Genomic DNA, 26,305 nt, shown 5'->3' with positions numbered 1-26,305 from the left:
AGTAGCTGAATGGTTGAAAGAGAAGGGCAAAGTTTAACGAGCAGGTGGCAGACATGTGTCAATAGATTATTGTTCTTCGGAATGTGACTCTAACAAACTACATATGAACATTTGATTTCTTAATGAGTTACGTAACTTCAATGAGTTAAAATAAGACCATATAACAATTAGAAAAGGTTATTCTTGGACGAGACGCGTTTGGTTTCAAGTTGGTCACAACCAAATATTTGGAGGAGTAGAACGAGATCTTTTGGAAGAAAGGGTTACTGTAACTCTAACTGAGAATGCAAACAGTTTTATTGACTTGAAAACATAGAAGTTCTAGACCAGGTTATTATAAAGTTTGTTGCATCCACTGACTTTGAATTGTTGGGTTTTAGCTGGAGTAGTTGGAAGACAGCAACGGTATCCATTTCCAGTCATACAGGCTCCATCATAGACAGCAGCACAGTTATGGACACAGAGATTGTAGCAGGTCTGATTGGTTTGAGTGGCAAAACTGATCCATGGAGAGCAATTGTCATAAGATGCTCCACCATTGACAGAGGCACAGTAGTTTTGACAGATAGCCAAGGTAACTGCAGAAACAGTGGAGAAGAGAGCAAGAGCAATGAGGAAACGGAACATCTGGAAATAGTTGAGATGAGAAGATCTCTGAAAACTGTCGGATTAGAACTTACCATGATGAATTGAGTCAGTCGGAACTGATGAGGAATGGATCCATGGGCTCCATTTTATACGGATCCAATATGCTCAGTGGGATATTTTCATATTGGAAACTATGACACATATCTATTGTTGAGACATCAGGTTCAAAATGTTTCTGATGCCTTGGCCCAACTTTCTGTGAACCAAACTAATAGTAAGCTCGATCCACCCCCGTTTTTGAAACAGCGGGAGTTATTCAATAAATTCTGCTTCAGAGCGTTTATACCAAATGAAGTTAAAAAGTTTAGAGAATCCACCTACATGTTGAAAAATTAAATTCTTAACCAGTGGGATGCCGTAGAACCGTTTTCATTCACATACATGATGACATCTTTGACAGTTTCAACAGTGATTTCGTCATTTCAGAGATAAATTCACGAACTCCTTTATTCAGAACGGCAAGATATAAAGATAAGAGAAGACTGAGATTATATTACAGGTTCAAATACAAACAGAAAAGTGCTATGCATATATTCAAGAATCTTGAAACGCTCATAATAAGAAGATCGTTCCGAATAATCACTTTAAATCATCGTATTCAGACAATTAACATGTATTATTTTAATACTACTGAATTTGTACTTTTGCTAGTTCTTGAACTGTCTTCCTCCAGCAGGATTATTTACTTCTGATCTCGTATTCATGTTTCCAACTGCTCAATAACTTCTTCAGAGACAGCTATGATTTTCATAAACTTTGAAATAATCAATACAACGTATTATCTTCGACACGAAATATATACATCTCCTTCTGTTTTCAATGTGGAAAACATACGTCTATCCTGTAAAATATTGAGATTGGTTCAAAATGAAGAATATACAATAGAACCAACTGTCACTCCCACTACCCACAAATCCGAGTACTTCAAGCTTCGTCATCAACAATAGACACAATGACTCTTCACCCACACGTTTTTTTTCGAATATGGTTTAGCTTCAAACAATCATATTGAGCTCAAAACTTCAGCGTTTAAACCAGGCTACGGTGTCAGAAACATTTTGAACCTGATGTTTCAACAATAGATAGGTGCCATAGTTTCCAATATGAAAGTATCCCACTGAGCATATTGGATCCGTATAAAATGGAGCCCATGGATTCATTCCTCATCAGTTCCCACTGACTCAATTCATCATGGTAAGTTCTAATCCGACAGTTTTCAGAGATCTTCTCATCTCAACTATTTCCAGATGTTCCGTTTCCTCATTGCTCTTGCTCTCTTCTCCACTGTTTCTGCAGTTACCTTGGCTATCTGTCAGAACTACTGTGCCTCTGTCAATGGTGGAGCATCTTATGACAATTGCTCTCCATGGATCAGTTTTGCCACTCAAACCAATCAGACCTGCTACAATCTCTGTGTCCATAACTGTGCTGCTGTCTATGATGGAGCCTGTATGACTGGAAATGGATACCGTTGCTGTCTTCCAACTACTCCAGCTAAAACCCAACAATTCAAAGTCAGTGGATGCAACAAACTTTATAATAACCTTGTCTAGAACTTCTATGTTTTCAAGTCAATAAAACTGTTTGCATTCTCAGTTAGAGTTACAGTAACCCTTTCTTCCAAAAGATCTCGTTCTACTCCTCCAAATATTTGGTTGTGACCAACTTGAAACCAAACGCGTCTCTTGCGAATTTCGTTCCAAAAACAACACAAAAAGTCACACCAGTTTAGTTTCATGTGTCACTTTTTGTCTCACTTTATGCCGAATGCTCAGCGATGCTCCGGGGGAGGCCAGAGGGTGTCGAAGTGTGAAAAACGAAAGGGAATGTGTATGAGCGATCTCTTGGGAGACTTATGAGAAAGATGAAGAAGAGGAAAGATGGCCTCAATCCTAAACTTCGACACGTCGTTTGTGTGCCGCCCGTCGTCGCTTTTTACCAAAAAGACACAAGACATGTCATCATCCATTCCCGAGAGCTGAGCTTTCCTCAAACGACCTCGACTTCTTTTTTTTGGAATTGGAAGATGTCCTGGACTACGGTAGGACTCTTCTCCACTCATTCGACAGGAAATTAAGATACATCGAATGGAGATGTGAATAATTAATTAACTGAATAATTATCTGTTAGGGAGCGCATGTCCCACTTAGATAGGAGCCGTTAGAGGAGGCAAGAATCAGAAGAGAAGAAAAAAATAGGCGATAATTGAAAAGAGTAGGCAATCTCCGGCTGCCAGACGTTGTCGTTTTCCGTTTTTGAATTAATGACTCTTTCTATTTTTTGGAGATAAAAGACAGTGGTCGGTCTGATCGAATAACGGAATATTTAGTTGAATTCAGGAAAGCGTCGGATGTGTAAAGAAGACTGATAGACAGTAAGACTCGATTACACTTATTATCAGTGAGCTACCAAAAGAAAGACTGAGTGAGATGTTAGTAATGTATACCTTCAGTCAATCATCGGCTCCCACGGCACATATTCTTACTGTAATGACACCTTCCCCATCATGAGATTATCAACAGAACAAGTCTCCGAAATATCAGAAAGAAGTTTCTCAATTCTCTCTCCCTTGAGAATAGAACACACGTTCTGTGACAACATTCAGAAATCCCAGAAGTCTTTGTTTCTTTCACTTCTTCTTCTTCGTCGTCGTCGTTGAAGAAGACGACGGCGACGACGTGTTGAGAGACAAATGACACAAGGCGATGAAAGGCGGAGAAGAATGAAGAGGGGCGTGACCCTCGGGAGGCTTCTTAGATTTGGAGCACTTTTCTGGTGAACGAGCCCCCGATTCTTGATTTTTTGTGACAAAATGGATGTTCGTTTCCCTCCGTATTTCTTCTCAATGCCACATTTAATTTATAACTCGTGGTAAGTAAATATTAGTGAAATAGAGAGAACATTGAAAAGAAGTTTGATATTCTAGGTTGAGTCTGAATACACTTCACAATGCTCCGAAACTCGCTCAGCTTCAACTTCAGTCGATAAAACCGGCTGAAAGCTCGAAGACTTCGAAAAAAGAAACAACAAAAGAAGAAGTCAAAATAGCCACTGAAACTGTTCCAAAAGTTGATGAAGATTCAAAGAATCGAGATGAAAAATCTGATGAAATTCTAGAAGAATCTGAAAATAAAGTGGATAAGCAATCAGAAGACAATGATGTGAGTTTCAGTTCTATTTGAATATTAAAAGTTCAAATTCGAAGTATTTCAGTCGACGGCACTTCTCAAACTCAAACGTCGAGTTGCTTGTGACATCTGCTCGAAATCATTTTGTGACAAGGGAGCTCTGAAAATTCATACTTCAGCTGTGCATCTTCGTGAAATGCACACGTGTACAGTAACTGGTTGTGGAAAACAATTCAGTAGTCGTCGGAGTCGAAATCGTCACAGTTCGAACAATAATCCGAAATTGCACATGCCGGAATCACTGTCGTTGAGCGGAGGTGGACTATCTGCAAAGCCTAATTTGGATGCATTTTGGCCTTCTCGATTTCTTCTCACGAAAGAACATCCATTAGATTTATCTTTGAATGTTCTCTGAATACAACTTTAAAATGTATTTTTGATGATAAATGACTTAATTTTGAAAAATAAGACACAAACAGAAAAAAAAGTATAGGAGTGAGATCAAATACAAATAGGTTAGACATGAAAAAGTTAAAATCCATCGGGTAGTCCCACATCGAGAAGAATTGACAAGCTGTTCATAACATGATGCGGTACAGTGTTAAGATCCGATGCGCTGGCAAAAATGTCCAATACACGAGTAGTTATATGTTCGATTTCATTTTTGATCAAACTGGTATGATACTTTGAGTACCTCTCTAGAACTCGCAAAAAATGGGACAATGCGGCCAGTCTTGAAAGCTTGAAAAAAGTGGCATCATCTTCGTCCTCACAATTGAAATATACACTGTTTTCATTAATGTAATGACATGAGAGTGTATTGAAAAATTCATCTGAAATGCTCTTGTCTTTCAGGAAAAACTTGATAATAACCATTGAAATGAATTGAGATGGTTTAAAGTCTTCGTGACGTGGATCTTCGAATTCTTTCTCTGCCTCTGATGAACTGTGAAATGAAAAGATAATGCTATTGTTGATCATCGAGTTGGAACACTTTTCGTCCCATGCCCCAGTTTCAATAACTCTCTTATAAAGGTGACGAATCGCTTCCACAGTTTCTTTCTCTTGCTCCGGTGAAAACGTTTCGAGTTCGCATTTACTGTGCACCCATTTGTTTGTAAATCGAAGGATCTGAGCAATGGAATTATGAGCTTCTGAATACGAATCGTCACAAAGAGTTGCAGCAACTCGAAGAGTGGGGACATATACATCGATTGGGGTGCCACTGTTCACAAACGAACGGACGATTCTGTAAACAAAAATAACAGTATGTGAATGGAGGATTCATAATCGGCATACTTGTCACGGGCCGGGCCGGGCCGGGCCGGGCCGGGCCGAAATCAGGAAAAATCTCGGCCCGGCCCGGCCCGGCCCGGCCCGGCCCGTGGCCCGGCCCGGCCCGCTCGGCCCGTTTTGAAACATTTTTTCAAAACATTTTGAGTTTTTGAATTTTTTTTGGAAATTTTTTGAAAAAAGTATAGTTTTCGAATAAACATTTAAAATTGAATCAAAATGTGAATATGTATGATAATTTAAGCATTTTTACTGTTTTTTTTTCGAAAAATTTCAAAAAAAAATTGGTAAAAATGGGTACCCATTTTTGAATCCGGGCCGACCGGGCCGGGCCGGGCCGAGAGAAATTTCGGCCCGGCCCGGCCCGGCCCGTGGCGGCCCGGGCCGGGCCGGGCCGGGCCGGGCCGGGCCGACGGGCCGAGCCGGGCCGGCCCGATTTTTGACAAGTATGATAATCGGAATATCTCTCAATAACTTTATTGGTAGAGAACATTGTTTAGCTTTTCCTATACCTAAAAAGGTTTGGGAGCTACCATTGTATTAACACATGATTCAATGTCTGAAAATTCGTTTTTTTTTAATTCAGATAGAATACCTCTCGAAAAAAATTCGAGGTGGAGTACTAGCTGATCAAATTTTCGACCGACCTAGAATTTCTCAACAAATAATTCTCGAACAAAAAAATTCTGAATTTCCAGACTAAAAATTACGTATGATTGCATGAGAAAGTTTCCATGTTATTCACCTGGCAATTTTGACAGCGACAGTTTCTTCATCTTCCTTATCTTTTCTTGTTGGCGAGTGATTCTCTTCATCTTCCTCGTCTTCGTATTCCAACGGTCTCATTTTGAAGTCATATGCAGATAGTGCTACATTGATGCAATTCAAAAAACTAGTGGATAATTTAATGAAAAAGTCTTGATTGTGATCTCCGAAGTCACACATCTTTTTGGCGATATTGGTTTCGAACCAATCCATAAGGGCCTTGATAGACTCGATTAATTTCATTCGCTCTTTTTCACCTTCCTGATTTTCTGACACTGCGTATAATGGAAGAATGAAACGGAATTCAAGAGCTAAGATCAGAGTTTCATCACGAAGTGCACAATCCTCGTTCTCTTTCTTACTCAACCGTACTTCAATTGCTTCTCGAACCAAATCAACCTTCTGAAAAAAGTGTTTTGTTTTTCTTCTAATTGACGCATCACCAACCTTCATCAGCCCTAATATTTTCGGTTTGAAAATATCATTTGTAGCAAGCAAACTCGATGTGCTATGACTTTGAATAGTATATTTGAGCCTTTTTAATGTCGATGTCAGCAATTCATCTGGAATTCCAATATTCCGCTTCTTCTTCTTCGTTTGTTTAGACTGATCTCCGTACAAATCGTAAAACACATCGAGTCCGTTCGATAACGAATCAAAAACCGCGTCTGGGTTGAAATGGATAGCAGATTCGAGAAATGGTTCGAGTGCTTCTTCGGGAACTTCATCGTCTGCAAGTCGAGCAAGAACATCCGTGGCAACTGACTTCAAACTTTCTTTCGGAATAACGCTGCTAATTGCAGTTGCCGTTCCGAGTATTGGTGTGTTGCCGTATTGCTCAAAGATTAGTTTCACAATTTTTCCAAACTGTTGATCACATTTTGATTTGATGTTTTCGTTGCAATCGAATAACAGCATCTGTAAAAAAGTTTTGAATTTGCTCGAACAATTCAAACCAACCTTTTTACAAGACATATAAATAATCAGCGAACATTCTAAATACGACCTCGCTTTTTTGAGTCCTTCAGAAGTTTCTGGTAATGGATCGCCTTTCCTTCGAAGATATCTGTATGCCCACATGTTGAACATGATGATAAGTTTTCCAGCTTGTTTTGGATCGATTATCTTCATTGGTCCAAGAAGTCGGAAATAAGTCAAAAGTGCAATTCGGCTCTTTTTGAGCATGTGATTGACACGTAAACGGTATTGTTCTTCGTCAATATTTTCTGAGATTGGCATTATAATATGCATGACTGGAACAAGCTGACGGCGGCATTCTTCAACAGTTTCCAGTTCAAACACTGCAATCGAATCATCACGCTCGATAATATCGAAGGGGCTGTAAACTATATTTTACAAAAAATGTATCCGGTATACTTACCTGATAAACTTGTGTTGTTTCATTCGAGCCATAGCTTGGAACGCAGCAAGACGAACTCTTTCTGATGCATCAAGAACTCCTTTCTGTACAGCACACTTCAATCCGTGCTCGAAAACGTTCATACAAGAGGGAATAAAAGCCATTTCATTTAATCCATCATAAACTGCTACTCTGACTCCAACCACAGAATCACGGCTCAATACATCAATAATAAATGTTAAAAGTTCTTTTGCCATGTCTTTTGGAATGATGTCCCAATATTCTGCTAGAGCTTTCAGAACACTTGACGCTGCTTGCGTACGAACAGAAACAATATCGCTACGTAATAAGTCACTCATATAGCGGAGCTGGTTGGCCATAAGATTTTCTCTTTCCTCTAGCTCTTCTTGAGAGATTAATGGGAAAAACATGAAGAACAATTCGACGGCTGAAGAGCTGACGATATAGTTGGTAGCGTCCATAGCTCTGTATAGGCATCCGTTCAAAATTCTTGTGATCATCTCGGCGAAATTGACATCCTTCTTTTTTCCAGAAACAAATGCAGAGAGAACTTTTCGAAACTTGGCAGCGAATGGTTTTTGTCCATAGAGAGCATATTGGCATATAATTCGGATCACATCCGTCTCTATTTCTTCTGTCAGGTCAAAGCTTGCATCTTGGTATGCGTCGAGCCAAGCAGTTTTGAAAACTTCTCCATATCTTTGACATTCCGCACTGAAAAATAGACAATATTTATTTCACCTTCACCAATAAATCTTACTCTGTTATGTCAAACTTTGTAATATTCTTCTCCAGTAGGGTCAGTCCGTTAGAGATTCCAATTTTCACAAAAACTTCAGCGACAAGTTTGACACCCTCAGGACAAATCGTTAATGCAGGAGAGAAAAACATCATTCTAAGCGGGGAAGATTTCGCATTCGCCAGTAAATCTTCGTGGACAGCCCACATTTTTTTAATAAAGGTTTTTTGAAGTCCGCGTCCGGTTTTTTGAACGAATTCATTGAGCAAATCATTCCAGTCTTCTGGGGATTGTTTGTTAGGTGTTACTGGATTACTTTTAGGCATTTTGAAGCCTGAAATTACAGTCATTAAATGCGAGCAATAAAGTAATACTGTGATACAAAATAATAATTTATTGGAACGTTTGATAAACAATTTGATGTCAAAATTGAAGTGCCAGTTGAAAAAAACTTTTAATAAATTTCAAACATGTCGGTTTGCCGCGCTGCCTTTGTCCGATAGAGCGCATGTGTGTATGTAGTTAGCCACGCCCATTTTTCTCCAAAATTGCATAATTTCACATGGTTTTGCTGCTTTCTTGCTGAAAATACCTTCAAATGATAAGATTTTGTTTCAGAAATGTTCGCAAGATCAACTTTCATCCGTCTATTCTCAACAACAGGCAGATCACTAGCCGAAGCCGAGAAAAAAGTCTCGAAAGAGGTCTGAATTTTAAAGCTTAATAATAAAATAAAAAAACGAAATCTCAGTTTTCAGGCTCTCATGACACTCCGAAAACGTACTGGTTATAGCTATGTTAATTGTAGAAAAGCTCTCGTTAAGTTTGGTGAGAACGATATGGATAATGCTGTCAAATGGTTGAAAGAAGCCGCCGCTAAAGAAGGATGGGCCAAAGCAGCTAAGTAAGTAACCTTTCATATAACATCTGCTGCTAATCATCATTTATAAATTTATCACTGTTTCAGACTTGGTACACGTGTTACTTCAAACGGTCTCGTCTCGGTTGCCACTGACAAATCGTCAGCTGCAGTTGTCGAACTGAGTTGTGAAACTGACTTCGTTGCCCGATCTGGTGCATTCAAAGATCTTCTCACCAATATTTCCACCTCCGCCCTCACTAAAGCAAAATCTCAATCGAGTTCGAGTGGTTCAAAACTTCAGGAGTTCTCTTTCGAACTTGGAGATCTAACTGATAAAGATGGAAAGAATATGCGCGAGGTGCTTTCATTGGCAATTGGAAAACTAGGAGAAAATATGGCTGTGAAGAGAGTGAAAGCTTATCAAGCTCCAACAGGAACCACATTGTTCGGAGCATCACATCCAAAAGACGGAACCGATGAAGTTCCTATGGGAAGATTCATCTCCCTAATTGCATTGAATCAACCAACACCAGGTAGGAAAACTCATTAGTTTATAACTATTCTTCTTTCTTACAGGAACAATCAGTAGTCAACAACTTGCCGGGCAGATCTGCCAGCACATCATCGGAATGTCACCAGAAACCCTCGGGGAAGCTACTGAAACCGTCAAAAGCCAAGATGGATTGAGCAGCCAGGAAGGACACGATCCAGACGCGGATCCAGTTGTTGTCACCAATATCGACGACTCTGAAACAGCTCTTCTCCGTCAAGCATTCATGCTCAATCCTTCTCAGTCGGTTCACGAGTATCTCAAATCTCACAACGCAAATGTCCTCGATTTTGTCCGCGTGGAGCTCGGAAGCGAGCAGTAATATGATATGATATGAATGTTTTTTTAGTAACTTTATTGTGAGATTTTTTAGTTAGGACGTTTTGTTTCTCTTCTTTCAAAGATTGTTTTCATTGTTTTTTTCTTCATAAATAGCAGGTTTTAATAGAATTTTAGTTTTAAAAGGAACCTAGTTTGACTGAAATGCTTTAAGATTTTTAAAGTTCCAGAAATGTTTGACAGAAAGTCTGCAAACATATAGCCGAAGTAACTTTCAAACAAGTACGGAGACGATTTCTGTCGTCCAAGACTTTATATTCCAGATGTTCCTCTTCTTCTTCTCCCTCCACTTTTCAAACTTCTCATACCACATTCCAAAGGAACACAACTCAAAAGAACCCCAATATTTCTTCTTCTTCATCGTTTTCCTCTTCTTCCTCGTTTCTCATCCTCTCATCCGCTTTTTCTCATCAAATTGTGTATCAAGACGTGACGCCTATGTGCTCTCAGAGAAATACCGCTGTTGTAAAGGTAGAAGTAAAAGAATACACAAAAAGAATATCTCATGCGTTTTTCGTTTTCTGCTGTTTTTTTCACTCGTGGCTCTTCTTCTGCTGCTGCTCCTGCGGATCCATTGGAGAATTCACACTCTCTTCAGAAGAAAATGAGAAGATAATGATAAGGAGCATTCTTTCTTCTTTTCTCCCCTCTTCTCTTTCTCTTCAGTATAATGTACTTCATTGATTTTTATGTTATTACCACTTACTTTTCTATCAACTTATCACTTTTATTGTTATTTCAGAAAGTGATATGAAAAGCAATGGAGCCGCTAAAAAAGATGAAAAAGTGGCGGTACCGGGTAGAAGTAAAAGTGCAGATAGTAAATGGAAGGAAAGAATGAATCGTGGAATTGGCAACATGTCAAAAAGTTTACCTAGTTTTAATAAGGTATTGTAGACAGTATGATAGAGGTTCCAAAGTGTAAATCAGATTAGAAAGTAAGGAGAAGAATTGATATAACTCAAGAAATCCTAGCCTTCTTACTATTAGGGGCTGAATTGTAACTTTTGTAACGTACAAGCCCGAAAATTTAGTGATCTGTTCCCGGGGTAAATCTTATTTTCTTCACTATTCATATCACAAAGCCAATTCAGTTCTTTTCAGAATGCCACGAATAGTGATAAATTGAGTGATACAAAAGTGGTGGTGATTGAAGATGAATCGAAAAAAAAGAAGAAAAAGAAAAAGAAGGACAAGAATTTGGATGTAGAAGAGCTCCCACAACAAGAAGATCCAGAAGTATTGGCAGCCAAAGAAAAAGAGAAACAAGCAAAAATTATGATAGCCAATCAAGATGCCCGGAATAAAACAATGTGGAGACACATGGCATGGCTGGTCATTTTATTTGCATTCTCGTTATTTGGAGGTGTCATTTTCAGTGCTATCGAAGGTTTGTTGATTTCTGAATTTCGGAAGTAACAGTTATTTTGTTTTCTTGATCTTCGGAACTTCCATCCCATTGAATTCCCATATCTCACATCTGGTTCATATTCTTTGCAGGTGGCTATGAAACGACACAGCTCATCAAAAAGTTTGAACATGAGAAAGATGTGTACGAGAGACGAAAGATCTATCAAGAGCAACTATTTCAAAGGTTTGTGCACTCTATCTGATTGATCGATGGGAGCCAATCAAGCCACAGAGCACAATATGAGTTTGTTTAGACTTCGAGAAATTGAACAAGACAACACGAATCCTCGTGGAAGGAATTCATCACGAGAACACTTCAAACTGGAACAATCTCGACATGCATTGGAATGGTACGAACAGAAAATGGGAGTGACGATTTATGAACCACAGATGAGAGAAACGAAATGGAATCTATGGGGTGGAGTGTATTACTCTGCAAGTTTATATACAACTATTGGATACGGTAACTTCCATCCGCTTACTAAAAGTGGAAGAATCATTTCGATGATGTATGCTTGTGTTGGTATTCCACTGGTTTTCACAATTCTTCTCGATTGGGGATTCTTGTATTTTACGTGGATTGAGTATGGCTGGAATCGATTTAATGAAAACTTCTGTCAAAAGTGAGCCTTTTCTTTTTTTTGTAAGGCTAATTTTACTTGTTCAGAAGCCTTCAAAGAGACATGCAAAGAAGAATACGTCGAGAGAGAATTCGCCGAGTTGGAAGTGAGCTCTCATTATCATCCACAGCTCCTTTGCTTCATCGAACAACAACTCAACTGTCAAATCCCGTTCAACATGTAAGACTAAATTCTGAGATTTTTCAAGTAGAACTTTCCACTTTCAGATTGAATCAAATCATCCGTTAACTCCTCTTGATGTCGATGTTCCTATGGGAGAACAAGTACAAACTGTACCCATCAAGTCTGCTGTCATTTTCTTCTTTTTGTGGATTATGATATCTGCGTTCATTGTCAGGTATTGGATTCTTTTAAAATATAAAAATGCCCGGTTGTTTCCTAAAAGAACAACTTGAAGGCTGAAACAAAAACTTGAAATGCTAATATCTTTATTGACTTGAAAAGTTTGATGTTCTAGACAAGGTTATTGTAAAGTTTGTTGCATCCACTGACTTTGAATTGTTGGGTTTTAGCTGGAGTAGTTGGAAGACAGCAACGGTATCCATTTCCAGTCATACAGGCTCCATCATAGACAGCAGCACAGTTATGGACACAGAGATTGTAGCAGGTCTGATTGGTTTGAGTGGCAAAACTGATCCATGGAGAGCAATTGTCATAAGATGCTCCACCATTGACAGAGGCACAGTAGTTCTGACAGATAGCCAAGGTAACTGCAGAAACAGTGGAGAAGAGAGCAAGAGCAATGAGGAAACGGAACATCTGGAAATGGTTGAGATGAGAAGATCTCTGAAAACTGTCGGATTAGAACTTACCATGATGAATTGAGTCAGTCGGAACTGATGAGGAATGGATCCATCGGCTCCATTTTATACGGATCCAAAATGCTCAGTGGGATACTTTCATATTGAAAACTATGACATATATCTATTGTTGAGACATCAGGTTCAAAATGTCTCTGAAGCTTTGGCCCAACTTTGTGTGAACCAAACTAATCTCGATCCACCCCCGGTTTTTGAAACAGCGGGAGTTATTCAATAAATTCTGCCTCAGACCGTTTGTATCAAGTGAAGTTCAAAAGTTTCGATGATCCACCTATATGTTTCAAAATGAAATTGACACGAGCTCAGGAGTTTCAACATGGTTGGACGATGTAACCAACCATTCCTTCTATGAAACTGTGCCTTGAAGAGTGGTATTGGAAGTTTTGAGTCCGGAACTAAGAGATAAAGAAAAAAGATTCTTCTTGTATAAAAAGGCTTTGAACAGTCGTGATGGTTTCTAAAAACTAAATCCCAAACCTTCTGACTCTGGAAATTGTCAGCTATTTTTTCAGATTGTGGGAATACGAATGGACATACTTCACTGCATTCTATTTCTTCTTCACTTCTTTAACAACTATCGGCCTCGGAGACGTCGTCACAAAAACACCCAATTTCATCATTTTCAATTTAGCAATGACACTGGTTGGACTATCAGTCGTCGGACTATGCGTTGCTATTGTGCAAGCAAAAGTGAAGCTGGTATTCGACAGAATGTTAAGAAGTATTGATGCACAGTACAGAATTCGTCAAGTTGATCCACACGTGGCTACAATGAGTATTGTAGAAGATGAAGAAGAAGGAGTCAAACGATTGATTCAATCTCAGTCACTGGAGGATCGAATCATCTTCCTTTTTGTTGATGAACATAAAAAGACGATGTTGAAGGAGAGATGGAAGCAGAAAAGTTCGATGGTCAATAGGTGAGTTACTCAACTGTTATGTCGTTTTTAAATTCATTTTATTTCAGAATAACCCAAACCTATCCGTCCAAAGCTGACAAATATGTACAAACAGGTCAGAGAGTATACGATCAACGTCTTGAAGGATCAGATGAAGATCAAAGTGATGAAGATGAAGAAGATGTTGAATACGATGAATTGGGAAATAAAATCATTCCTCCACCTGTTCGAAGATACATTTATACTGTTTTTGATTAGATTTTAAGACATTTACAACAATTTTTCATCGTCTTTCCTTGCCAAAATGGATCTCATGTTTTCTTTTCTTTCGGTGCTTCTCATTCTTTTTTTTTAGATTGTTACTATTCAATTTCGTCTGTATTTTTTCCTTTGCGAGCTTTTCGGAATAAAAAAACATGTTCAAAAACTAATTATGTTGATGTATTTAAAAAACTACTTAAACAGAATCGCAATTTCTTCATTTTGATTTGAAAGTCTTTCGATCAACTTGAGAACTGATATCTGTTAGAAATGGAACATTCAGCTTTGCCAGAATTTTCATATAATCAGGATCGTTGACTGTCCACGATATCACTGAAAATCCTTTTTCGTTTGATTCTCGAACAGCATTCCTGGAAAGTGAAATTAAAACATTTTAATCTATAAAATTCAACGAACTCGGAAATCAATCGAAAACTAATCATAACCACATCAACTCCAAGAAATTTCGGTAGTATATAAAGGGGTTGAATGATCATATTGATTTCATCTAGAATCTCATTCCAAAAATGAGCAAACATGTTTGTAGTGAACGGAAGTTTACGATGATCATCACTGTATGAGTAATAGGAACGATCCAATGTGATTCCTGGAATCAGAAAGAAATGTAAAATAAAGAAAAATTAATAAACCTGTGATAATTCTCGGGTCAATTTTCTTCAATCTCCACGGAACAACTGGATTGAAACTGCTCACCAACACTTTATCATAAATATTTCGTTTCTTGATTTCATCTGCGATGTGTTCAATCAAAGTTAGATTGTCATTCTTCATGTCAAATAGCATTTTCATTCCATTCTCAACACACCAATCAATTGTTTCGTGTAACTTCGGAATCTTGGCTGATACATTGCTGCAAAATATAGATTTTTTGTATTCTGAAAGTGAATCCGGTGACTCACTTAACAGGTTTCAAATCGATTCCTTCCAATACTGGCCATGATGTTTTCTCTACTTTCAAATCAGCGTTTCCAGTTCTTTCTGTTGTGTCATCATGCATCAAGAGTGCGACTCCATCTTCTGATATATGAATATCAAATTCTACAAGATCACATCCATCTTCTTTCGCTTTCATAAAACTTGCAATACTGTTTTCAGGAGCTCTTTCTGGAGATCCACGATGACCCCCGAAATTGAAATTTTTGAAAAAGAGCTCTCGATTCCAAAATAGAACATTTGGCAGATAATTTATAATCTTTCCAAACTTACAGCACTTGATGCAGAAGTATCATTTTTGAAAATGAAGTAGAGAATTGTGGTGAGGATTGGGACACAAAAGACAAGATAAATCAGAATTGTGCATCTTCCGAGGATCATCAGAAATGTAACGATGGTTAGTGTCATCCTAAATTATGAACAATGTTTTATCAGTTTAAAATTTCGGAACTTACCATAGGAACAGAAACGCCCACATGGTTGACAAGACGAGTAAAAATATTAATTGTAATCAGTTACTCAAGAACTAGGAATGAATATAAAACAAATGCATTTTCGGAGAAATGAATTATCACGTAGCCATTTGACCTCCTGATTCGATTCTCTTATCAGTAAAGGTCATCTATCGACCATTATAAGCTAGTGAAACTGTTAGATTACAGGTATTCATTGCTTCTGGAAGTGAAGAAGAAAGCGTCCTCTTGAGAAATGATCAACGTCGACCCGCCAGCTGGAAACTTTCCTGCGTCCGGAGGAAACTCTACGCACAATATCGTTTCTGAATCGGATTCTCGTTTGGCCTTCAAAGTGAAATCGTCGAACAATGAACACTATCGTGTCCGTCCAGTTTATGGTTTCATTGACGCCAAAGGCAAAGCTAAACTGGATGTTAATCGTCTCCCTGGACCCCCGAAAGAGGACAAAATTGTGATCCAATATGCTGAAGTACCCGCTGAAGAAACTGACCCGCAAGCTCCGTTCAAGGCTGGAGCCCAACAAGGGGAAGTCATTGTGAAAATTACGGCTGCATGAAATGCCCCCGAATTGAAACATCCGAAATGTAGCAGAAATAAATTTGTCTTTTCTGTTTTTTGTTTATTTTTCATGTCTGAAGAAGAGTCTACATCTTAGTATTCAATATTTATCATTTGTATCCGAGGCCGTGTTCCGCATTACAATCCTTGTGGTGTACTCATTTATGAACAAGAAAGACACGTGAAAATTACAAATGCTATGAACAAAATAGGGTGTGCAAATAATGAATTGTGTCAAGCAATTAAAAAAGAAAGTGGGATTGATTATTCTACATGATAATACAGTGCATTAGTTTTTTGTCAACAGAGCTCATCAATTGGTGATTGAAGACGATTCGGGAGATGATGAGGAATTGTTTTGGTGATAGAAGTCGTCATACTCGTGGTCAATCAACCGTTGCCAACGTGTCCGGTGCCCCTGTCCAAACTCTTCGTCATCGACCCGCTCGCCATTCGTTTCTGGAATTATTTGAGATAATTTACGAAGAGAAGAGAAAGAAACCTACTCTCATTGATTTCCTGCTCCAAAAAACGGATAGCGTTAACGAATCCATTTATGACTCTGAATACGAGTTTGATATTCTTTTTGAATGATCTCAAAGTCCATTCACTGGTTCCAAGAATATCAATAAACTGTGCAATCACATGAGGAAACGGTAGGGATGTCACATTATCTTTAGCAAGATATTGGGTAATCTGTTCATAGAAAAATTCGAGATCAGTGAATGATAGAACACCGACAGATTGAACATCAAGCACCCTGAACCAATACTCAATAGATTGCATTTCATCGGTTCCAATCATTGCAAATATCAACCATGTCATCTCCATATTATCCAAGTAATTTCCGGTTGTCCGTCGCACGAGATTTTTGGCGAAAATTCTATCAATAATTTGAGGAGGCATTCCCTTTTCGTAGCAGTAAAGAGCCACAGATTGCCAGTCATATTTTCCGTTCAAGTTGATGTGTTGAAGTTCATCTGTACAAAGCTGACCAGTGCATCTGAAATTTTTTTAATGATTATCTAGAACCTCACTACTATGTTAGTTAACTCACCTCATGTAAAAGTCTTCACAAGCATAGCGTATATACTTGTTGAGATCATCCTTTTCTTCGACGGGTATCATTCCGCTCCAAGTTCGACACGCTGTCCACAATAGCCTTTCAGTTACCTAAAACGGGATATTTTTCGCAGAATAAAAATAAACTACACTTACCACAGTGGCATACAAGTCGGCTTCTTGTTTCGAATAGTTGTCTTCTTTCATTTTAAAATCAGAAATCGCAGATCGAAGTTCTTCCCGAGTGATTACTTCGTTCATTGTTTTCTTTTTGAAGGCTGTTGGATCCACGAATTCCAGGGCCGTGTACATGGAACAAGATGAAGAAGCACTAACATCACCCATTTTCGAAGTATCCCTGAAAAAAAACGCATTATCTGATGATATTTTCGGCAATCATTACATATGCGATTCGTTGATTCCTGAGAGGAGACGACTGGTCACATTTCCAACAGATTCATCTGATGACGACGTCCAAGATTGATCACGAATTGGCGCACGCATTCTGGTCAATTTTGGCGATGAAGTGGCGATTGGAGAAAATACGATCTGAAATTATATAAAACATTTCGATTGGCTATATTAGTACGAAAACTCACTGAAGGAAACTTCAAATCTGCAACTATCTTCATTTGTATATGTTCCGACATTTTTGTCGAGAAATGAAGGCGATGTTTCGGGTGAAACACTGGTTACAACTCGGTTGCCTGATTCTTTGTCCGCAAGTTTTTTTTCTCGCGCAAAAGTACAGTAGTCATCGCTTTCGTAATGAGACGCGACCAACATTTTTGTCTTTGAACCTTTAAATTCCAATCAAAATTGAGACGGCCGTCTAGACGGTACAATTACGCGTGTATTATATTACGACAGATTCCCGTGGTACTCGGTTTTTGAACGCGGGAAAATAGAACTTACAAAATAAAACTCGCTACAAAATAGAGAACCTAGAAAACCGAAAGTCTGGAAAATACAGCAAGTCCTATTTATAATCTTGTTAGATCTATCTTATTACATGCTTAAGCATGCATGCTTTCATCGCTTATGGTTCTCTGGTCACCACATTCATAGTATGAATAATCTTTTGAATACGATGATAAATCCACTAAGTAGGCGCTAGTTGAACTCACCGACTTTATTAATTTTTGAAAACATAACAATAAAGACATCGTGAAAAACGTAGAAAATAATTCGTACATCGTGGAGTTTCGGGAGTTGGAGAGTGGTAGTGACAACATGAACGGATGCAAAACATAAATGAAACAAGAAATAATATGAAAGTGATGAATCCATGAACAGAAAGTCATCAATTTGTTTATTGAATAAGTTTTGAGGAGTCGCACTGTTTAGAAGGAATTATCCAAATCTTCTTGGCTGCTTCCGAAGTCATTGGAATCTCCAAAACTGAGTTCATCAGTAAGCATCTTGTGGGAATCCCAGTTCTCGGGCTCGTAAATATTGTTCTCAGTCTCATTATTGACTGATGAAAACTGTTGAGAACTGAAGCAGTCATTTTTCCATTCGCCATTCATTCTGTTCTTTCTCGTTCTCCTCTGCTTATCGTATCGATTGTATAGATGAATTGATTTTCCGTTTTGCAATAGTTTTTGAAAAATCATTTGGCTGTAAAAGAAAGCTCTTTATGAAGTGAGAGCAGAACAAGAATGCAAAAATAACTGCTAAACAGTAAAAGTAAAATACAAACTGGAAAAATGATATGACACATTCAATGTTGCAAGCAAGGTTAATCGGGGAAAGTGTGGGATGATCCCATTTTAAAGAGCGTGCTAGTGTTGAGTGTGTGTGTGAGATGGCAAAATAGGCGGCAATGCTGTGAGCATTCCTACAAAATATCACCGGGTCGACATAAAAAATATTACAGGGAATTGGCAATTTAGGCAAGAATCATTTGACAGAGACAACAAATGTCGCTGTACAAGAAGATTCCGTAAAGCTATTTAACGGGGGTAAATCATTTGGTAGGAGTGAGAAAAGGTGATATTGGTGGGAGAATGCAAAACACGCAGTTAGTTAAATGAGTGTTGGAAGCCGTTACATTCACTCAATGTGCTGATGGTCCTCTGCTTGGCGAAGCCAATTTTCCATGGAATGATGTCGATCCTTCGTAGAGTGAGGCAAGGAGATCTGGGCTGCAGTTGGGTGTCCATTGGAGCTCTTCATCTGAAATTATATCTCATTAGAATAGATCTGCAATGTTCTAGGAAATACCTGAAGCTGGCTCGCTTTCCGACGATCTCATCCCTGAACCAGACGAAGTCACAGACGGAGGTCTTTTCTGGCTGGCACTGTTGTTGGCAGATCCGTAATGGTTGGAAGTGTCGAGAAGAGCAGTAATCTGATCGTGAAGATGATTAGGGAACATCGAGTTCTGCTCAACATCTGACAACTCGTGGTTTGTGGAATCCTTGCTGCGACACGAGGTGTTCTGTCCATGCATACACATGAGTAGACTGTTCTCCGTTGTTGGTTCACCATTCTTGCAGAAATAGTCACCAGCTGATGACAACTTCAGCTCACTGTGTTTCATACAGCGAAGCGGTGCTTGCTTGAAGTTGAGCTCAGCAAACGGAGATCTGGAGGAGCTTTGTGTGAAACGAGTCGCATCTTGGAAAGGCGCCATCATGAACCCGGCAGCTGGAAACCTTGACGAGTTTTCATCGTTGTGAAAGAAGGGAAGATGGTTATTTGGCTCGGTTCGCCATTGATTGTGTGGAGCACGAAGGTCGACACACAACTTCGGAGGGGGTAGAAGTTCATTTTGTGGATTATTGATGAGCTTCCTTCTGGTTGGAGTTGCTCTTCTGACCTCTATTATTCTCCCTTGAACGTGAGATTCGTGAAGAGCAGCGCGTGCTCTTTCGCATGATTCGATTGAATCGAGGGTTACAAAACCAAACCCTTTTGACCCACGGTCGTTTGTGACAATTTCCACGCTGAGAACTCTGCCGTATCTGAAAAATGAACAGTTTGTTGGACGACGTGGCGAAGTGGGCTCTTACGTGAAGAACATTGCAGCCAGGTCTTGCTCTCGGAATGAGAACGGTATGTTGCTGACATATATTCTGAAAAATAAACCTGATGTGAAGAAGCTTACAATAAAATCTACCTGTTATCAGTGAACGAATCCGGTTCGCGAGTTTTCGGTTTGACCGATATTGGCATCGTGAACACTGGTTCTTTGGGATTCGCGCTGCACATGGTGTTCATGAGTTGTGATCTGAAAAGAAAGGCACATTAAAAAGCAGAAGAAAGACAAAAAGAAAGGCCGAAAAGCTGACGGGAAATCACTTTAGGACACTTACAGGTCTGATGCTCCTGGACCGAAGTTAGTATGTGATGACTGCGTGTTTTGCATTCTGAAAACAACAAATTGATATTTTAAAGACTACAAAAGGAAAGAAGACTCGAAGAGTATCGAAAAATAGGAAACATGTCGGGTTCCACAGAAAAGTGATAGAAAAACAGAAAGTATAAAAAGAACGGAGAAGAATGAGTAAATTCTATGAAAATGGCTACTTTCGTGAGGCAAATGACATAACGAAGCGAGAGAGAGAGAAAGTTTCCCGCCATTTTTGTAATACAAATTTCGCGGGAACCGACAATTTTCATTAGATCAAAGCCTGATTTTTTGTTCGCAAGTTTTTTTCTCGCGCAAAAGTACAGTAGTCATCGCTTTCGTAATGAGACGCGGCCAACATCTTTGTCTTTGAACCTTTAAATTCCAATCAAAATTGAGACGGTACAATTACGCGTATAATATATTACGACAGATTCCCGTGGTACTCGGTTTTTGAACGCGGGAAAATAGAACTTACAAAATAAAACTCGCTACAAAATAGAGAACCTAGAAAACCGAAAGTCTGGAAAATACAGCAAGTCCTATTTATAATCTTGTTAGATCTTTCTTATTACATGCTTTCATCGCTTATGGTTCTCTGGTCACCACATTCATAGTATGAATAATCTTTTGAATACGATGATAAATCCACTAAGTAGGCGCTAGTTGAACTCACCGACTTTATTAATTTTTGAAAACATAACAATAAAGACATCGTGAAAAACGTAGAAAATAATTCGTACATCGTGGAGTTTCGGGAGTTGGAGAGTGGTAGTGACAACATGAACGGATGCAAAACATAAATGAAACAAGAAATAATATGAAAGTGATGAATCCATGAACAGAAAGTCATCAATTTGTTTATTGAATAAGTTTTGAGGAGTCGCACTGTTTAGAAGGAATTATCCAAATCTTCTTGGCTGCTTCCGAAGTCATTGGAATCTCCAAAACTGAGTTCATCAGTAAGCATCTTGTGGGAATCCCAGTTCTCGGGCTCGTAAATATTGTTCTCAGTCTCATTATTGACTGATGAAAACTGTTGAGAACTGAAGCAGTCATTTTTCCATTCGCCATTCATTCTGTTCTTTCTCGTTCTCCTCTGCTTATCGTATCGATTGTATAGATGATGATGATTATCCGACTTGTGACGATATTCTGGAGTAGAAACTTTTTCGTCGTCTCCTTTGACGATGTTCTCCTTCGGCGGGCTAACCAAGTTATTACTTTGAAGTTCGGATCTGCAAGGAATTCATTGTTTATATACTTTGAAAGTTAACACTGACCGTTTTTCATTCTTCGAAACGCTATCGAATTCTCTGATATTCGGATCAACTCGATTTTTAAAATCCCATTTGTAAATAGGATTCTTCAAATCTAGAACAGGTGCGAATTCGACGAGAAGTTGTCTGAAATGCACTAGTTTTGTACTTTAATTTAGTTTTTAGCTGACCTTCTTCTTTTCATTTCGGTTGGTCCCTCTCTCTCTTGTCGTTCAGTTCCTTGAGGCCAGCAAGGATTGATATATTCATCTGTGACCTTATTGACTGCATTGCAATACTTCACTTGTGTCTCCTCATCGTTGTACAAATCGGCGTCAGACGGGTCTCCAGAAATACCCAGCTTTCGGTGAATGAAAATGTTTCCACATTTTCTTAGATGAATATCATAAAATTCTTTGAGCTCGGGAGAAGTAAGATATAAAAATACAGCAAGACGAATTCTTCCGATTTGTGCAACCGTGAAGAAATTGAGACTGATGCTCATCAGAAGATAATTCAGAATTTTCCCATCGGTTTCGTTTTTGCGAAGCCTGAAAAACAAGAATAGCTTAATTAGGTCTAAAGAAGCTTCTCTTACCACTGGATGGCGAGATTCACGATTGGAATTTTTTTGGAAGGATCGACATTTGTGGAAACAAGTGCAATAAGACTGTTGACATTGATGCCTTCCAAGAATTCGTCAACGTTCTCGTGAACAACTTCCGCCAATTCGTCGGCCGCATTTTGCGACGTTTTATTCAATGTTGGATAAATAGTGAAGTTTGGTCGAAGCACGTTGTGTGTTGTTATTTTCAACGTTTCGTTCGTGACATTGTTGAGATGTCTGATCAAGAATGCTCGTTGACCGGCCGGATCGTTGCTTTCTGTAAAAATAAGAGTAATGGGCTTATTCACCTCCGGAAAAAACGTTTTTTCCTGAGGTGAATAACCCCATAAGGTTTTTTTTGAAGATCGTGCTAACATTATATCGATTGTTGTTAACAGTTACATTTGGAAAGCTTCGGATTTTCACTGTTTTTTTTTAGGTTTTAGAGAGATAAAGAAATACCCTGAAATATTGACTTTTGGAACATGTCCGGTCACAGAAAAAACAACATACTCAGGCAACTCAATATCAGTCTAATCCTACAACCGCATCAATCTAATCTCAATCTCATTAGATTAGTGGATTTTGCTTGCGCACACTTCGTTCGCGCCAAGGATCTAAGAATAAGTCAGTACAAAACGCGCAAAATTTCTTTCAATTTTTATTTTAATGTTTTTTTTTCTATGTTTTAATTCTCTATTTATGTCTCGAAAGTCTGAAATCGTTGCAAACTAATTTCGTTTGCGGTTTTATCGACTTTTTCACGATTTTCCATTATTAAAAATTGTATTTTTCGGTTTCTATGGCTCTTCAAGTCTTCAACTGCAGTCTTCACTCTTCCACGACTTCAATTTGGTTTGGAAGAAAAGGCAACATTGCGATTAAATCATGAATAAATTCTTTGGTAAGCAAATTGTATCGCTTTCAATTAGCCGTGCATAATAGTTCATTGCTCAGGTATAAATGTCTACTTCTTCAACATCAGCGCTTTCTACACAAGCTTCGAAAAAGAGTCTTTTGTGAGTTCCGAAATCAAACAGTTTTTTGGTAATTTCGTTCATTTTACAGCAAAATTCGCTGAGTGGACGTCCGGACGACAATGGACAGCAGCGGGGCAGAAAACAACGAGGACTTTTTCCACTTCCATTGCAATGGATTTTCGACTAGTTTCTAATTTTTATTTTCTGTATAATTTTCTATATTTTTTGTACATTCGATTGTAAAAACTCTTGTTTTTAATTTGAATAAATGTACTATTTCTTTTTTACCTAAAGAACTTTCAAATTTTATCACAAGTTACACAAGATTTCACCCTAATCTAATGAGACGGCGCATTAATCTTACAAGATTGCTCATCAATCTAATTAGACGCGGCATTAATCTAATCATGCCAACATTCAAGCTAATCTAACTGATGCCGCGTCTAATTAGATTGATATTGAGTTGCCTGAGTAGGCACTGCGCAGTGACAAATTATTCGTTTTTTAAGTTGTTTATAATCACTTACGTTCTATTTCGTTGCTCGACATCATTACATCTCCAAATTTTGACATAGTTTTGTTTTTTGATGATGGTATTTTGAAGTGAAACGAAATGTTTTTTTTTCTGTAATCGTTTCGCGGTTGAAGAAGCGCCGCGGTTCGAGACCTTTCACAGTTTTCATTGATGCGCCTTTAAGATCGTAGTAAAAATAGATTTACATCAAGATGTAACTGTATAAAGCTGAAATACGTGAGATAACGAGATAAAATTCATTATTTCCCTAAAATTTGAATGATCTGAATCAATTTATTTTAGAACAAACGGCTACTGTAGGTCTGCATTAACACCAAGGCTTAACGATAAAGAAAACTGGAAATACAACTTTATTCATTCCTAAATCTTAATGGATTCTAAGTCTATTTGTGGCCCTAAAGAGGGCCGTTGGGTTCGGTAAATGTGGTTAAAGAAGGTTCTTATTCCTTATCTCCTCCAGTCTTCTTTGGGAGAAGAACAGCTTGGATATTTGGAAGAACTCCTCCTTGGGCGATAGTAACTCCAGCCAACAGCTTGTTCAATTCCTCGTCGTTACGGACGGCAAGTTGAAGATGTCTTGGGGCAATTCTGGTCTTCTTGTTGTCACGGGCAGCGTTTCCAGCCAACTCGAGAACCTCAGCAGCGAGGTATTCGAGAACGGCAGCTAGGTAAACTGGGGCTCCAGCTCCAACACGTTGAGCGTAGTTTCCTTTACGGAGAATACGATGAAGACGTCCAACTGGGAATTGGAGTCCGGCTCTTGATGAGCGAGACTTGGCCTTTCCTCCGGTCTTTGCCTTTCCTCCCTTTCCGCGTCCAGACATGGTTGATGATGAGTTGGTAGATGTAGAATCTGTGAGGTATAGAAGGAGACCACTGCCTATTTGTGTATCTGTCCGGTGGGTGGGTGGAGACTGAGACGAAGAGGAATAGGCAGAATACTCGGAGTGTCGAAGAAGAGGAGATGTGTCCCCACAGAATCCCCGCCTCCCCACCGGAGAACAATTCAAATAAGATCGGACACAACCCAATACCTTACACTTGTCATCAAGTCCCATCTCTCACCATGCCACCAAAGCCATCTGCTAAAGGAGCCAAGAAAGCCGCCAAGACCGTCACCAAGCCAAAGGACGGAAAGAAGAGAAAGCACGCCCGTAAGGAGTCCTACTCTGTGTACATCTACCGTGTACTCAAGCAGGTTCATCCAGACACTGGAGTCTCTTCCAAGGCTATGTCGATCATGAACTCGTTCGTCAATGACGTTTTCGAGCGCATCGCCGCCGAGGCATCTCGTCTTGCTCACTACAACAAGAGATCGACCATCTCATCCCGCGAAATTCAAACCGCTGTTCGTTTGATTCTTCCAGGAGAGCTCGCCAAGCACGCTGTCTCTGAGGGAACCAAGGCTGTCACCAAGTACACCTCCAGCAAGTAAGCTGTTAGCTGAAAGCGAAACCAACCGAACCCAACGGCCCTCTTTAGGGCCACATATATACCAAAATCCGATTAATTCATTGTTCAATAAATATATTGTTTTTTACTCTTTATTTACAGGTGAAACTTGTTTTGAAAATTACAACAATCTGAATAAATGTGACCTGTTGAATTGAATTCTAATCTCTTCCGATATTAAACTTCAGAAGAAATTATGGTGAAAAAACTGAAGTCTCAAAATATTCCTGCTTTTACGCTAGAGTTATCTTACGAGGTTAACTTCGAATTATTGAATCCAGGGTATGAACGAATGGGAACTATGTATACCTTAAGTAGTTGTTTCGGCAATACAGTAAACTCATTTGGGATAGTTTGAAAATTATTCTCCAGGTATTTTATAGTTATTTCATGATTCTTTAACCGTTTGACAGTGGTTTGAACGTCTGATCTTACGGAGAGCGACTGTTCCTGGACGATAACGACGTGGCTCCATTTTTCTGTGTTAGCTGCGAAAGTTTTGCGAGCAAGCTCAGTGACCAACATGATTCTTGAAGCTTTCCTCCTGTTGATTTGCGGGCGGTTTGCTTGGTACAAGGCATGCAAAAAGATGAGAATCCGATAGATATTTTGTTTAATTCAGTATATTCGGAAAGGTACACTCTCCGGTGGAGAGGCGTGGTCTTAGTCAAACAGAAGAAGAGGTTATTCGGACGCAGTCGGAAGAGGTGAAATGTGTCCCCACAGAGTGGTTGCATCTGACTCCGCCTTCTGGAGTGGGATCTAGTATATAAGGAACGACTACTGTACCAACAGTATCTCACTTGTGAGTCTTCAATCAATCGCATTCAACATGTCCGGACGTGGAAAGGGAGGAAAAGGCCTCGGAAAAGGAGGTGCCAAGCGCCATCGCAAAGTTCTTCGTGACAACATCCAAGGAATCACGAAGCCAGCAATTCGCCGTCTCGCCAGACGAGGAGGAGTCAAGCGTATTTCTGGACTCATCTACGAAGAAACTCGTGGAGTTCTGAAAGTGTTCCTTGAGAACGTCATCCGTGATGCCGTCACCTACTGCGAGCACGCCAAGAGAAAGACCGTCACTGCCATGGACGTAGTCTATGCTTTGAAACGTCAAGGAAGAACCCTGTACGGATTCGGAGGATAATTTCAGTTATCTTTACCGTTTTCTTACAAAAAATCAACCGAACCCAACGGTCCTCTTTAGGGCCACAAATCTTATGTAATCCTCATTTTAATATTGTTTTTTTCTAATAAATATTTTCAGTTTAATGTTTCTCTTCTATTTCTTCTAGTACTCTTCTTTACCCACAAAATCAGTTTATGTCCAAAA

At 39.1% G+C, this 26,305-nt stretch overlaps 17 protein-coding genes across 17 annotated transcripts; 8 read left to right on the top strand and 9 right to left on the bottom strand.

The window, feature by feature from the left end:
- Positions 1–321: 321 nt before the first annotated feature.
- Positions 322–2,710, bottom strand: GCK72_018248 (uncharacterized protein; the record flags this gene model as incomplete). Its single annotated transcript, XM_053732461.1, has 2 exons — positions 322–627; positions 2,588–2,710. The coding sequence occupies 2 exons, from the start codon at positions 2,708–2,710 to the stop codon at positions 322–324; spliced, it is 429 nt and encodes a 142-aa protein (XP_053581374.1).
- On the top strand, positions 715–2,201 carry GCK72_018249 (uncharacterized protein; the record flags this gene model as incomplete). The annotated part of the gene is made up of 3 exons (XM_053732462.1): positions 715–862; positions 1,796–1,842; positions 1,896–2,201. The coding sequence occupies 3 exons, from the start codon at positions 715–717 to the stop codon at positions 2,199–2,201; spliced, it is 501 nt and encodes a 166-aa protein (XP_053581375.1).
- A 750-nt stretch (positions 2,711–3,460) lies between the features above and the next one.
- On the top strand, positions 3,461–4,191 carry GCK72_018247 (uncharacterized protein; the record flags this gene model as incomplete). Its single annotated transcript, XM_003114292.2, has 3 exons — positions 3,461–3,519; positions 3,575–3,809; positions 3,862–4,191. The coding sequence occupies 3 exons, from the start codon at positions 3,461–3,463 to the stop codon at positions 4,189–4,191; spliced, it is 624 nt and encodes a 207-aa protein (XP_003114340.2).
- A 116-nt stretch (positions 4,192–4,307) lies between these two features.
- GCK72_018246 (uncharacterized protein) lies at positions 4,308–8,280 on the bottom strand (the record flags this gene model as incomplete). Its single annotated transcript, XM_053732460.1, has 6 exons — positions 4,308–5,025; positions 5,815–6,236; positions 6,282–6,752; positions 6,795–7,173; positions 7,216–7,929; positions 7,976–8,280. The coding sequence occupies 6 exons, from the start codon at positions 8,278–8,280 to the stop codon at positions 4,308–4,310; spliced, it is 3,009 nt and encodes a 1,002-aa protein (XP_053581373.1).
- Positions 8,281–8,574: 294 nt separating this feature from the next.
- Positions 8,575–9,688, top strand: GCK72_018245 (uncharacterized protein; the record flags this gene model as incomplete). Its single annotated transcript, XM_003114420.1, has 4 exons — positions 8,575–8,658; positions 8,713–8,858; positions 8,922–9,349; positions 9,393–9,688. 4 exons carry the CDS (start codon positions 8,575–8,577, stop codon positions 9,686–9,688), a joined length of 954 nt encoding a protein of 317 aa, XP_003114468.1.
- Positions 9,689–10,455: 767 nt separating this feature from the next.
- GCK72_018243 (uncharacterized protein) lies at positions 10,456–12,581 on the top strand (the record flags this gene model as incomplete). Its single annotated transcript, XM_053732459.1, has 7 exons — positions 10,456–10,593; positions 10,810–11,095; positions 11,206–11,299; positions 11,370–11,738; positions 11,783–11,915; positions 11,963–12,093; positions 12,308–12,581. The coding sequence occupies 7 exons, from the start codon at positions 10,456–10,458 to the stop codon at positions 12,579–12,581; spliced, it is 1,425 nt and encodes a 474-aa protein (XP_053581372.1).
- Positions 12,210–12,515, bottom strand: GCK72_018244 (uncharacterized protein; the record flags this gene model as incomplete). Its single annotated transcript, XM_003114180.2, has 1 exon — positions 12,210–12,515. The coding sequence occupies one exon, from the start codon at positions 12,513–12,515 to the stop codon at positions 12,210–12,212; it is 306 nt and encodes a 101-aa protein (XP_003114228.2).
- A 629-nt stretch (positions 12,582–13,210) lies between the features above and the next one.
- Positions 13,211–13,734, top strand: GCK72_018242 (uncharacterized protein; the record flags this gene model as incomplete). The annotated part of the gene is made up of 2 exons (XM_003113937.2): positions 13,211–13,497; positions 13,545–13,734. The coding sequence occupies 2 exons, from the start codon at positions 13,211–13,213 to the stop codon at positions 13,732–13,734; spliced, it is 477 nt and encodes a 158-aa protein (XP_003113985.2).
- Positions 13,735–13,954: 220 nt separating this feature from the next.
- Positions 13,955–15,169, bottom strand: GCK72_018241 (uncharacterized protein; the record flags this gene model as incomplete). Its single annotated transcript, XM_003114135.2, has 6 exons — positions 13,955–14,108; positions 14,155–14,344; positions 14,388–14,608; positions 14,658–14,908; positions 14,965–15,100; positions 15,147–15,169. The coding sequence occupies 6 exons, from the start codon at positions 15,167–15,169 to the stop codon at positions 13,955–13,957; spliced, it is 975 nt and encodes a 324-aa protein (XP_003114183.2).
- Positions 15,170–15,399: 230 nt separating this feature from the next.
- On the top strand, positions 15,400–15,723 carry GCK72_018240 (uncharacterized protein; the record flags this gene model as incomplete). The annotated part of the gene is made up of 1 exon (XM_003114009.1): positions 15,400–15,723. The coding sequence occupies one exon, from the start codon at positions 15,400–15,402 to the stop codon at positions 15,721–15,723; it is 324 nt and encodes a 107-aa protein (XP_003114057.1).
- Positions 15,724–16,038: 315 nt separating this feature from the next.
- On the bottom strand, positions 16,039–17,437 carry GCK72_018239 (uncharacterized protein; the record flags this gene model as incomplete). The annotated part of the gene is made up of 6 exons (XM_003114045.1): positions 16,039–16,184; positions 16,232–16,728; positions 16,783–16,898; positions 16,944–17,145; positions 17,191–17,336; positions 17,387–17,437. The coding sequence occupies 6 exons, from the start codon at positions 17,435–17,437 to the stop codon at positions 16,039–16,041; spliced, it is 1,158 nt and encodes a 385-aa protein (XP_003114093.1).
- Positions 17,438–18,130: 693 nt separating this feature from the next.
- Positions 18,131–18,403, bottom strand: GCK72_018238 (uncharacterized protein; the record flags this gene model as incomplete). Its single annotated transcript, XM_003113915.2, has 1 exon — positions 18,131–18,403. One exon carries the CDS (start codon positions 18,401–18,403, stop codon positions 18,131–18,133), a length of 273 nt encoding a protein of 90 aa, XP_003113963.2.
- Positions 18,404–18,846: 443 nt separating this feature from the next.
- On the bottom strand, positions 18,847–20,160 carry GCK72_018237 (uncharacterized protein; the record flags this gene model as incomplete). The annotated part of the gene is made up of 5 exons (XM_053732458.1): positions 18,847–18,965; positions 19,014–19,756; positions 19,805–19,867; positions 19,912–20,022; positions 20,108–20,160. 5 exons carry the CDS (start codon positions 20,158–20,160, stop codon positions 18,847–18,849), a joined length of 1,089 nt encoding a protein of 362 aa, XP_053581371.1.
- Positions 20,161–21,034: 874 nt separating this feature from the next.
- GCK72_018236 (uncharacterized protein) lies at positions 21,035–22,385 on the bottom strand (the record flags this gene model as incomplete). Its single annotated transcript, XM_003114318.2, has 4 exons — positions 21,035–21,380; positions 21,426–21,548; positions 21,593–21,952; positions 22,000–22,385. The coding sequence occupies 4 exons, from the start codon at positions 22,383–22,385 to the stop codon at positions 21,035–21,037; spliced, it is 1,215 nt and encodes a 404-aa protein (XP_003114366.2).
- Positions 22,386–23,963: 1,578 nt separating this feature from the next.
- GCK72_018235 (uncharacterized protein) lies at positions 23,964–24,347 on the bottom strand (the record flags this gene model as incomplete). Its single annotated transcript, XM_003114163.2, has 1 exon — positions 23,964–24,347. The coding sequence occupies one exon, from the start codon at positions 24,345–24,347 to the stop codon at positions 23,964–23,966; it is 384 nt and encodes a 127-aa protein (XP_003114211.1).
- Positions 24,348–24,487: 140 nt separating this feature from the next.
- On the top strand, positions 24,488–24,958 carry GCK72_018234 (uncharacterized protein; the record flags this gene model as incomplete). The annotated part of the gene is made up of 1 exon (XM_003114117.2): positions 24,488–24,958. One exon carries the CDS (start codon positions 24,488–24,490, stop codon positions 24,956–24,958), a length of 471 nt encoding a protein of 156 aa, XP_003114165.1.
- An 849-nt stretch (positions 24,959–25,807) lies between these two features.
- On the top strand, positions 25,808–26,119 carry GCK72_018233 (uncharacterized protein; the record flags this gene model as incomplete). Its single annotated transcript, XM_003114189.1, has 1 exon — positions 25,808–26,119. One exon carries the CDS (start codon positions 25,808–25,810, stop codon positions 26,117–26,119), a length of 312 nt encoding a protein of 103 aa, XP_003114237.1.
- Positions 26,120–26,305: the final 186 nt, after the last annotated feature.

Source organism: Caenorhabditis remanei, chromosome V, assembly GCF_010183535.1.
Source record: "Caenorhabditis remanei strain PX506 chromosome V, whole genome shotgun sequence".
NCBI lineage: Eukaryota > Metazoa > Nematoda > Chromadorea > Rhabditida > Rhabditidae > Caenorhabditis > Caenorhabditis remanei.
The sequence above is the reverse complement of the archived record's forward strand: the minus strand, read 5'-3'. Positions and strand labels throughout refer to the sequence as shown.